Raw genomic sequence first — 12,013 nt, forward strand, 5'->3', positions numbered from 1 at the left:
TGGTCCCCCTGCACACCACGCGGCAGGGGCCAGAAAAAAGGAACGGCAGCAACAGGAACCAGGAGGGGAGCTTCCTGCAGTGCCCCTTCAGCTCTTTACTGTCAAAGCCCAGCATTGTGCTCAGTGTAAAGAAAAATGCTTACCCACCCCGGTCCATTATTAGAGTCAGTACTGGAGGATGAATGCGGAGCTGAGAGGCAGCATGTTGGTTGATAATTGGCCTGTCAGTCAGATGATGCTGTTCTACTCCCAGTTCCTCACTAGGTCCCCATTTTGCTCAGAGTGAAACCAAAGCCGAACATAGTCAGGCCCCTCTGCTACTCTGGCCTCATCTCATTTGTCATCTCCCTTGTTGGCTCTGTGGTGGTCATCCAGACCTCCCTGCTGTTTCTGGAACATACCTGGTAGGCACCTGACCCCAGGGCCTTCGCACTAGATGGTCGTCCTTCTTGGCAAACTCTTTTCCTAGCTAGATCCCTGCATGGTGAGTCCTCACTTTCTTCAGGCAGGTCTTTGCTCAGGAAGACCCTTGACCACCTTGTTTAATACTGAAAGCCCCGCTGCTCCTGCCCCCAGCCCCCAGCCCCCACCCCCCACCCCCCAGCCCAGGCCGCTCTCCTTTTTCCTTCCCATGCTTACGTCTCACTCCTGCTGCTGGAATGTCAGGTGCCACGAGTAACTGAGGTTTTTGTTTGTTTCGCTCACTTACCCCAAATATGTAGAACAGTGCCTGGTGCTCTGTAGTTGCTCAACAAGTTCTTGATTATTATAGTGGATTCTAATACTCATTAAAGTGAGATTCTAGTTAAACAAAGCAGTTCTAATTTTTTGTTGGTGACCAAAAAAGTTTTAAGTATTTTTGCTAGTTACTGTGTTACCCAATTTTCCTTGTATTTTGTAGAGTAGGTATGTTCTTTGGACTGATGAGGTTGATACGGGTATATTTTGGGGTGGCTTATACTCTATAAAATGATTGTTGCTTTCTTTAGCTCACTTTTCAGCTTCTTTGACTTTTTTCATCTGAGTAAATGACTGAGGCAGACAACTAGATTGTTAACATTGTATTCGTGAGAGTTCAGTCCTGCTTCATGGAAAGTTAATTTGTTATTTTTGTTTGTTTGTTTTTAGGTGCTGAATGTGGAGTAAATGCAGATGTTGAGAAACATCTTGAATTGGGCAAGAAACTGCTTGCAGCTGGACAGCTCGCGGATGCTTTGTCTCAGTTTCACGCTGCAGTAGGTTTGTATCTTAGAGTCACGACACTCCGTGGCTGTCGCAGTGAATTCTGATTTGTAGCTCTTTTTTGGGATAACGTTTAAAATAAATAGTATTTACTTTTTAAGTATTTTAAAATGTTTACAGGATTCTGGGTGAAATAGATTAATAAAGGAAATACACAACACTTGCGTACATATGGGTCGAACATGAGAAAATTTTCAATGTTATTGAGACTTAATAGTCATCCCTAGATAGCCTCAGGAGATTGCTTCCAGGACCCCCTTGGATGCCAAGATTTGTGGATACTCAAGTCCCTTATATAAAATGAGGTAGTATTTGGATGTAATCTACACATATCCTCCCATATACTTTAAATCATCCCTAGGTTACTTATAATACATAATGTAGTGCAAATACTATGTAAATGTAATGCAGATGCTCTGTGAATAGCTGTGAATAGCTCTGAGAAAATTTTTTCCCAAGTATTTTATATCTGTGGTTGCGGAACCTGCAGGTACGGAGGTACTGTATATATTTTTTCTGCCTTCTGAAACAGATTTTACTGAATACAGTTTAATTTTCTTGATGATTCGAGAACAATGATGTAATAGTTACTTGGAGGTCTTTGGGGGAATCCTGCAGTTCATTGCCTGTTCATTGTTGCTTAGACTCCCTCCGCCCCTTAATCTGTTACTTTTCATTGCGTGCTTGTGTCTGCCTGTAGCATCAGCTGTCATTGTAGTGTTTAATCTTACAGGACTGTGAGAGATGAGATGACCAGAGTAAATGTTAATAGGGTGTGAATGAGGTCTTAAAGGTTTTCTTATGAGTCACTATATAAGCTTTTTGACATTGATACTCTTCATTCCTTTTTAATTTACTTATATATTTTCACCTTTATTTGGGATGGTTAAGAGTGACAAATCAACCTGCAGAGTAAGGAGTGATGTACTTTTAATCAGATACAGTTCTGCTCACTAAAAGAATTACTCTATTGTAATTTACTATGTAAGCAAAAAGTAGTTAGGTTTTAGCTTGGTGATGTTTTTCTTCATGCTTTTTAGATTTTTATTACTGATGTTACTAACTCTCTGGAATAATAGGAAACCCAGATTTTAATCATAGCTTTGCCACTTGATAATTTTGTGACATTGGTCAAGTTATGTAGGAAAATGTAGGCTTAACTTAGAAGTGACCTGCATGTTCCCAGCAGTTTTTATCCTGCTGCTCAAAAAAGGGCATTCTGTGAAGATTAGATGAGAGAACCGTGTATAAAGATTTCTTTGAAAATAGGGGACAATTACATGTGTAAGGTATGTAGAAATATTGTGTCTTTGAAAATTAAGACTTTTCTAAAATCAGAGTTAGTATGTTAATAGGGTTTTCTTAACTATGTGAACTTATGATGATTAGCTGACCTTGGAAAGTCACAGTTAGTTGGCACGACAGTTTGCACTAGTTACTTTTCACTAGAGACCTTGTACTGTGTGACCGGGTCACTCCCAAGTCCACACTTTTTCTGGTGATTTGAGTTGTCTTCAGTGGTGCAGCATGGCAATTAACATTTTTTCAATTATTGCCTTAGATAATGCAAGTCTTAAAAAAAATATTCTTTCTTGCTACTATGAGAATAGTTGCAGAAACATGTACATCTACTTATTTTGTACTTTATTATTTGCTTTCATTAATCTCACAAATTAATAGGAACATTAAGGGCCATGGCATATTGTTAACATCATTTAAAATGACTGCCTATTTTTCTTTACTTTCACTACCATACAAGAATTCCACAGATGGCTCTTTCCCCAAAAATACCCAATAAAATATTTATTGTCTACACTGAAAGACATAAATTAGTAACGCTAAAACATGGTAATTTATTTGTGAAATTCAGAAAAGGGAGAAAGTGAGACACTGCTAATGCATTCAGAGTTTGAGTAGTAATGTCATTCTCTTCATGGTAATTTGGCAAGTAGCAGTGATTCTCAAATGGTACACTTACTATAATTTGAGGAAGACCTGTATGTTTTGAGACATTCATCGTTTTAGTTTATATAAAACACTGATGTTTTATAATTAACCATAGAAAATAGAGTTTAAATTATAGTTGATGAGAATATATAGTAGATAAGGATGGGGTGATGTGGTATCATGGCCTGTTGAATCTTTTTAAAAGATGTTTGTTTATGAGAAAAGAACTGTAGGTCTTCTATTTCAGCTGTCTTATTTACCAGACATCAAATTTAGTGTGGCCATGTTTACTGCTTCAGATAACCAATGAGTTAGTGAGAGCCTCTTGCAAACAGTGAGTTAGTCCAGGTCTCCTGACTTCTAGACCAGCAAGTTGTGCAGTTACTGTAGTTACTGCTGTAGATCAAAAGATCAAAGACCTGTGCTACTGTAAAAGGTACAATTTTACTTTTTTTTTGTGGTGAAATATCACCCGTAATTTCAGTTCAGCTCAGTCGTGTCCAATTTTTTGCGACCCCATGGACTGCAGCACACCAGGCTTCTCTGTCCATCACCAACTTCCAGAGCTTATGCAAACTCATGTCCACTGAGTTGGTAATGCCATCCAACCATCTCATCCTCTGTCATCCCCTTCTCCTCCCACTTCCAGTCTTTCCCAGCATCAGGATCTTTTCAAATGAGTCAGTTCTTTGGATCAGGTGGCCAAAGTATTGGAGTTTCAGCTTCAGCATCAGTTCTTCCAATGAATATTCAGGACTGATTTCCTCAAGGATTGGCTGGTTGGATCTCCTTGCAGTCCAAGGGATTCTCAAGAGTCTTCTCCAATACCATAGTTCAAAAGCATCAATTCTTCGGTGCTCAGCCTTCTTTATAGTCCAACTCTCACATCCATACATGACTACTGGAAAAACCATAGTTTTGACTAGATGGAACTTTGTCAGCAAAGTAATGTCTCTGCTTTTTAATATGCTGTCTAGGTTGGTCATAACTTTTCTTCCAAGGATCAGTGTCTTTTCATTTCATGGCTGTAGTCACCATCTGCAGTGATTTTGGAGTCCAAGAAAATAAAGTCTGTCACTGTTTCCATTGTTTCCCCATCTATTTGCCATGACGTGATGGGACCAGATGCTATGATCTTAGTTTTCTGAACGTTGAGTTTTAAGCCAACTTTTTCACTCTCCTTTTTCACTTTCATCAAGACGCTCTTTAGTTCTTCTTCACTTTCTGCCATAAGTGTGGTGTCATCTGCATATCTGAGGTCATTGATATTTCTCCCGGCAATCTTGATTCCAGCTTGTGCTTCCTCCAGCCCGCGTTTCTCATGATGTACTCTGCATATAAGTTAAATAAGCAGGGTGACAATATACAGCCTTAACGTACTCCTTTCCCAATTTGGAATCAGTCTGTTGTTCCATGTCCAGTTCTAACTGTTTCTTCTTGACCTGCATACAGATTTCTCAGGAGGCAGGTCAGGTGATCTGGTATTCCCATCTCTCTAAGAATTTTCCACAGTTTGTTGTGATCCACACAGTCAAAGGCTTTGGCATAGTCAATAAAGCAGAAGTAGATGTTTTTCTGGAACTCTCTTGCTTTTTCAATGATCCAACAGATGTTGGCAATTTGATCTCTGGTCCGTCTGCCTTTTTTGAATCTAGCTTGAACATCTGGAAGTTCACAGTTCACGTACTGTTGAAGCCTGGGTTGGAGAATTTTGAGTATTACTTTGCTAGCATGTGAGATGGAGAAGGCGATGGCACCCCACTCCAGAACTCTTGCCTGGAAAATCCCATGGACGGAGGAGCCTGGTGGGCTGCAGTCCATGGGGTCGCTCAGAGTCGGACACGACTGAGTGACTTCACTTTCAACTTTCACTTTCATGCATTGGAGAAGGAAATGGCAACCCACTCCAGTGTTCTTTCCTGGAAAATCACAGGGACGAGGGAGCCTGGCGGGCTGCTGTCTATGGGGTCACATAGAGTCGAACACGACTGCAGTGACTTAGCGGCAGCAGCGGCAGCGTCTGAGATGAGTGCAGTTGTGTGGTAGTTTGAGCATTCTTTGGCATTACCTTTCTTTGGAATTGGAATGAAAACTGACCTTTTCCAGTCCTGTGGCCACTGCTGAGTTTTCCATATTTGCTGGCATACTGAGTACAGCACTTCCACAGCATCATCTTTTAGGATTTGAAATAGCTCAACTGGAATTCCATCACCTCCACTTGCTTTGTTTGTAGTGATGCTTCCTAAGGCCCACTTGACTTCACATTCCAGAATGTCTGGTTCTAGGTGAGTGATCACACCATCGTGGTTATCTGAGTCATGAAGATCTTTTTTATATAGTTCTTCTGTGTAGTCTTGCCACCTCTTCTTAATATCTTCTGCTTCTGTTAGGTCCCTACCATTTCTGTCCTTTATTGAGCCCATCTTTCATGAAAGGACTTCCTAGTGGCTCAGACGGTAAAGTGTCTACCTACAATGTGGGAGATCTGGGTTCGATCCCTGGGTTGGGAAGATCCCCTGGAGAAGGAAATGGTAACCCACTCCAGTACTCTTGCTTGGAAAATCCCACGGATGGAGGAGCCTGGTAGGCTACAGTCCACAGGGTCACAAAGAGTCGGACACGACTGAGCGACTTCACTTTCTTTCTTTCTTTCTTTGCAGGAAATGTTCCCTTGGTGTCTCTAATTTTCTTGAAGAGATCTCTAGTCTTTCCCATTCTATTGTTTTCCTCTATTTCTTTGCATTGCTCACTGAAGAATGGTTTCTTATCTCTCCTTGCTATTCTTTGGAACTCTGCATTCAAATGGGTATATCTTTGCTTTGCTCCTTTGCCTTTAGCTTCTCTTCTTTTCACAGCTATTTGTAAGGCCTCCTCAGACAACCATTATGCCTTTTTGCATTTCTTTTTCTTGGGGATGGTCTTGATCACTGCCTCCTGTACAGTGTCATGAACCTCTGTCCATAGTTCTAAAATATCACCCATAACTTAATACATTGCTTTAAACTGAGTATATAAAAAAGTCATTAAATGTTTATACTTCCAAACTTCTAAATTTCATAATGTACTTTATCTTTTTAACTTTTCCTGTGATTAGAAATTGATGTTCGAGTTTGTAATATAATTTGGGTAGTGGCATCGGGTGTATCAATGCATCATTTTTTATTATAATGCTATAGCTGACAGTATTTATGGTTGTGACATCCTTTTCTCATTTTCATTTTTGAAAAATTACGTGGTTTTACATTTTGAAAATTACTTATGCATAGTTTATTTTATAAATACATTTTTACACAGAAAATTGTTTATGTATTAAAACTCAGTAGCAGCACAGATAACTGTAGTACAGATCTGTTGGTGATGTGGTTTGAAATGTTGTTGCATCTGGCATGTACATATTTTATGGCAGTAGTTTTAAGGTTTGGAACTTTTGGGGTTGGAAACAGTGTGATTTAAGAGTGTTGGTGTCACTTTTTAAATAGTCTTCTGAAACAGTTGCATCTATTTCACTTTTTTTTTTTTAAGTATTTATTTATTGATTTGGCCACGTCAGGTCTCAGCTGGGGACACATGGGATCTTCATTGGGCACGCAGGCTTAGTTTCTCTGTGACATGTGGGATCTTAGTTTCCGGACCAGGGGTCAGACCCTCCCCTGCATTGCGAGGCCGATTCTTAACCACTGGACTGCCAGGGAAGTCTGGCCTCTGCTTGGATTTTATGACGCAGTCAGACGCAAGGTTTGTTCAGAGGTTTTATCCTTAAGAAACCGCAGTGCAGGTCTCCTGCAGGGAGGATGCCCTGCCTCTCATGTCTGCAGCAGAGTCTTAAGGTGGACAGTGACTCCTAGGGTCTGAAAACATTTCTTTGGTAGACCTTGCAGAATGTCTGAGGTATATCTGGCACGAATGAATGTCTAAAGTGGTGGATTAAATGGTGGACATGAATGAAATGATAGATTTCTTCAATTGCTTGGTAAGAAAACCAGTATCACACTTAACATAATTTTGCTGTATCCATGGCTGCATTCATTTGGTACTTAAACATATTGTGGTGCTTTCTCATTGAATTTAAACCTCACTTGTGAAAAGGGAATGAATATTACTCTTGACATTTACACAAAAGGAAGCAAAGAGTATTCTAGTGACTTCCTGAAGGTCACATTCCAGTGCGGAAGACTAAACTTTTTAAGGATGGTACTATCTTACTGTTGTTATTACTATTACTATTTTAGTCTCTGGTGGTGCTGAGTAAAAGTTTGAATGAATGAAGGGGTAGAGTTGGGCTAGCTGAGAGCAAGAATGAAAAGGTTTTTTTTTTTATTACTAATTAATTTATTTTAATTGGAGGCTAATTACTTTACAATATTGTGGTGGTTTTTGCCATACATTGACATGGAGCAGCCATGTGTATACATGTGTCCCCCCTCCTGAACCCCCCTCCCACCTCCCTCCCCATCCCATCCCGCTGGGCTGTCCTAGTGCACCGGCTTTGAGTGCCCTGTTGCATGCATCGAACTTGGACTGGTGATCTGTTGCACATATGGTAATACACACATTTCACTGCTAAGGAATGAAAAGTTTTCTGTACCTCCGCAAGAGTGGTGTTCTTTTTGCCTCCTGCTGCCCCCATTTACAGCATCATTTGTAATTGGCTTTCTGATGTTTTTCTCCAGATAGTAGTTGCATTTTCTTTATTAGGGCTGATTTTCTCATATTTGAATTGTTTGACGGTTTTATGATTAGACTTTTATTTCTCTAAACTAGTAAAACACTTTGACATGTTTTCAAATGAAGCCTACATATAATTTAAATAATGAACTATATTGTATTTGGATGGATAATAGGGAACGTTATTATTTTCAATGTTATCAAATCTTATAATGGGAGAAACTAAGCATGTTTCTTAAACCAATTCTTGTTCAGTTGCTACTTCCGGTATAATGATATAGAAATGAGCACTGGTTCTAGGAACTGATCATAGTTTAAGGTGAAGAACCAGGAAAGGCTGTTTTGATTTGCCATTTAAGTGACCCTGTATCACTGAGCACGTTGGTTCTTGATTGATATGTTGAACCATTGACATTGGATTCCTTATGTTTAATAAGTTCAGTGTTATAAATTGGGCTTCCAATCCTATTTCATATCTTAAAATACCTAAAAACTGAATAGTAAAATAAGTGAAAGTGAATGCCCCCCAAATATTTTGTATAGAGATTTTATATAGACTTTAATAAAAAGCTTTCTTTTTATTAGAAAAAAGAAATCTTCTCTGAAGGTTTTTCTGCCTAAAAACATTTAACCATTTTTTTTTCCTGACTGCCTCATTCTTTCACTCTTTTATTGTAGTAAAATATACAAATCAGAATTTACCATTTTAACCATTTTTAAGCATGTGGTTCAGTGGCATGAAGTACATTTGCATTGTGGTACAACCATCATCACCATCTCCAGAGCTTGTTCATCATGTCAGAGTGCAGCCCTCTGCCCGTGGTGCAGTGGTTTCCTGTTTCTGACCCCCCTCTAAGCCCTCTGGCCGTGGTGCAGTGGTTTCCCGCTTCTGACCCCCCTCTAAGCCCTCTGCCCGTGGTGCAGTGGTTTCCCGCTTCTGACCCCCCTCTAAGCCCTCTGCCCGTGGTGCAGTGGTTTCCCGCTTCTGACCCCCCTCTCTTCTCAGACCTTGGCAGCCACCACTCTAATGTCTCTCTCTAAAAATCTGACTACTCTCGGTGCCTCATAGAAGTAGAAACATACGATATTTGTCTTTTGTGTCTGGCTTATTCCACTTAGGATAGTGTCTTCAGGGTTCGTTTATATTGTAGCATTTATCAGAATTTGATTGCTTTTTAAAGGCCGAATAATATTCTGTTGTCTGTATAAACCACATTTTATTTATCCACTCGCCCACCAGTGGACATTTAGGTTGTTTCCACCATTGGGCTGTTGTGAGTAATGCTGCTGTGAATATGGGTATACAGTTAGCAGCTTTCGATTCTTTTTCCTCAAGGTTATACCTTGATAGCCCCTCCCATCTTCCCTCTTCCCACTGGTAACCATTAGCTTGTTCTTTGTATCTATGAGTCTGCTTCTTTATATCTGTGAGTCTAGTTATATTGACTAGTTTGTTGTATTTTTTAGATTCCTTATATAAGTGATATTATACAGTATTTGTCTTTCTCTTTCTGACTTACTTCACTTAGTATAATGCCCTCCCAGTCCATTCATGTTGCTGCAAATGGCGAGATCTCATTCTTTTTCCACCACATCTTCTGTATCCATCATCTGTTGATGGGCACTTAGATTGCTTCCACATCTTGGCAGTCAGCTTTCATTTCTTTAGAATATGTATACCTAGAAGTGGAATTGCTGGTTCATATGGTAATTTTGTGTTTAATTTCTGAGGAGCATCTGTGCTGTTGTTCCCAGTAGCTGCACCGTTTCACATTCCTTCCTACAGTGCCAAGGGCTCCCATCCCACAGCCTCGCTAATCCTTTCCCCCTTTCCTTCCTCCTTCCCTCCTTCCCTCCCTCCTTCTCTCTTTCTCCTCCTTTTCCTTCCCTCTCCCTTCCCTTCCTTTCTCTTCTCTGTCTGCGGACCTTCTGTCAGATGTTGTTACTGACTCTCACCTTGCTCTCTGGTCTCACTCTCCTTTCCATTCGCCTTCATCCTGTGGTCCATACCTTACTTCTTCACTGCCGTTTTAGCTGGAGTTTGGGGAAGAGCAGGGATTGCACACTCAGTATCACTGTCATTGGGGGTCTATACTCCTGTGAATAAGTGCAGGGTCCATATCCTCAACCAGTATTTCACTTAAGAAAATTTCAACAAAGACAAACATGATTGCATACTTATAAAAATTGAGTTGAATATAGCTAATATTCTAGATCAGAAGTTGGCAAACTTTTCCCCTAAGGGGCCAGATAATATTTTAGGCTTTGCAGCTATATTTTTCTATTTTTTTGGGCAGCTCTTTAAAAGTGTAAAAAATATTCTTAACTCTGTGACTTGTTTTTGGCTCAAAGGCTACAGTTTGCTGAACCCCTGTTCTGTATTTATTTGCAGTGATCTTATTAGGCAAAATGACCCAGTATTGATGAAGAAGCTCTTTTCTTAATGCTTTTCTTGGTAGAAGTGCAAACTTTAATACTGTTAAGGTGATTTGGTTTTTTTGAATAAAGTACTGCAAGTTAATATTTATTATTTTAATTTTCAGATGGTGACCCTGATAACTATATTGCTTACTATCGGAGAGCTACTGTCTTTTTAGCTATGGGCAAATCAAAAGCAGCACTTCCTGATTTAACTAAAGTGATTGAATTGAAGATGGATTTCACTGCAGTAAGTGCACCTAAACTTTCTTAAAAGGAAAACTTACTTGGAAGAGGTAATTTATTTCTTAAGGTGAAAATTGGCATGCTAGGCATAGCTGGAGGATGTAGAAAGCCACTGTGATGTAGTGGACTGGGCAACAAGAGAAATTCAGTCCTCGGAATCACAGGTATATGTGAAGGAGGCACAGTGGAGTGGGACATTAGGTGATTTTTAGAAGCATTTCAGGCGGATTCGTTACCATCTGTGCTACCAGGAAAGCCCAGGAATACTGGAGTGGGTAGCCTATCCCTTCTCCAGGGGATCTTGCCAATCCAGGAATTGAACAGGGATCTCATGCGTTGCAGGTGGATTCTTTATCAGCTGAGCTACCAGAGAAGTCTAGAAGTGTGGCAGTGATGTCAGCTTTGTGGTTTAGAAAGGTATCTGTGTGGAGCATGGGGTGTAGGCTGAGAAATGAGCTGATTAAGAAGCTGTTGAATTAAGAGGCTGTCAGGTGACTGATGGTAGTTTCAATTAAGGCTGTAGTGGGAAGAATAAAGAAGAGGGAGCAACGCAATTAAATAGTGGTCTGTGATGAGGATACAGTGTGAATTAGACCGAGTCTTGCCCTGAACCAACACTCGCGCTTCAGAAGTGGAGGAATTTATGGTCTAATAGGATATCTTGACAGTTGGCAGGTCACTGGAATGGCTTAAAATAATAGGACCCAATTATATTGTCTCAAAATTAATTTGGCAGTTCATTTATTTGTGTGTTTATGTCCTGCTGTAATCCAGAAAGGATTTGAGATGACTGATTAGATGTGGGTGAATGTTTGGTTTGAAATAATTGTATTATTTTAAGATAGAATTCATAAGTGTCAAATTTTGTTTATTACTTTACCCAACTAAGCATAACCGTCCACAAAGGTTAAGTAACTCATTTTCCTAGTATTATAGTATTTATTAGCCAGTTGAAGTGGCTTTAATTTTGCTTTTTATGTGTGTTGATGCATTTAACAAAGGATTAGGGAAATTTTTATGTACTGTGAAAGTAATATATGTCTTAGTCGAATATTGGTGTGATTTCTGTCTTATGGTAGATGTTCATCATCAGAGAGTTGATATTCTTGGAAGAGATGGGACTGTGTACATTAGAGGAGGAATATCAGAGTTGACTGATGGATGTTAAAGAGGCACTGTTATTCTGGTTATAGTGGAGTAAATACGTGCATTAAGAGTTAATAAAAAACAAAAACTATGTCCAGAGCTTTGATTGGTAAAGTCCCAAGTTACACAAGTTTTATTAGAATTACAAAAAGTTATTATGATGGCTTAAAATACTTTTTAAGTGAGATATAACTCACATATCATCAAATTCACCCTTTTTTAAAGTGTACAATTTGGCAGCTTTTATTGTAGTATATTCACAAGGTTCTGCAAACATCACTATTATCTAGTTCCAGAACATTTTTATTAGCCCCAAGGAAGCCCTGTTCCCATTAGCTGTCACCTCCCA

At 39.6% G+C, this 12,013-nt stretch overlaps 1 protein-coding gene across 4 annotated transcripts in view; it reads left to right on the forward strand.

The window, feature by feature from the left end:
- The window catches only part of DNAJC3 (DnaJ heat shock protein family (Hsp40) member C3), a 54,024-nt gene that overhangs the window by 20,037 nt on the left and 21,974 nt on the right, over positions 1-12,013 (forward strand). For 2 of the 4 annotated variants that reach the window (XM_081550342.1, XM_081550341.1), the window contains 2 exons: positions 1,129-1,243; positions 10,398-10,522. In XM_081550342.1, coding sequence (XP_081406468.1) covers positions 10,454-10,522 — 69 coding nt within the window. In that variant the 5' untranslated portion in view covers positions 1,129-1,243; positions 10,398-10,453. The remainder of the gene's footprint in view (positions 1-1,128; positions 1,244-10,397; positions 10,523-12,013) is intronic. The other 2 variants (XM_081550340.1, XM_081550339.1) reach the window with 1 other exon arrangement.

This window comes from Giraffa tippelskirchi, chromosome 12 (genome assembly GCF_054371585.1).
Source record: "Giraffa tippelskirchi isolate mGirTip1 chromosome 12, T2T-mGirTip1v1.2.pri, whole genome shotgun sequence".
In the NCBI taxonomy this organism is placed as follows: domain Eukaryota; kingdom Metazoa; phylum Chordata; class Mammalia; order Artiodactyla; family Giraffidae; genus Giraffa; species Giraffa tippelskirchi.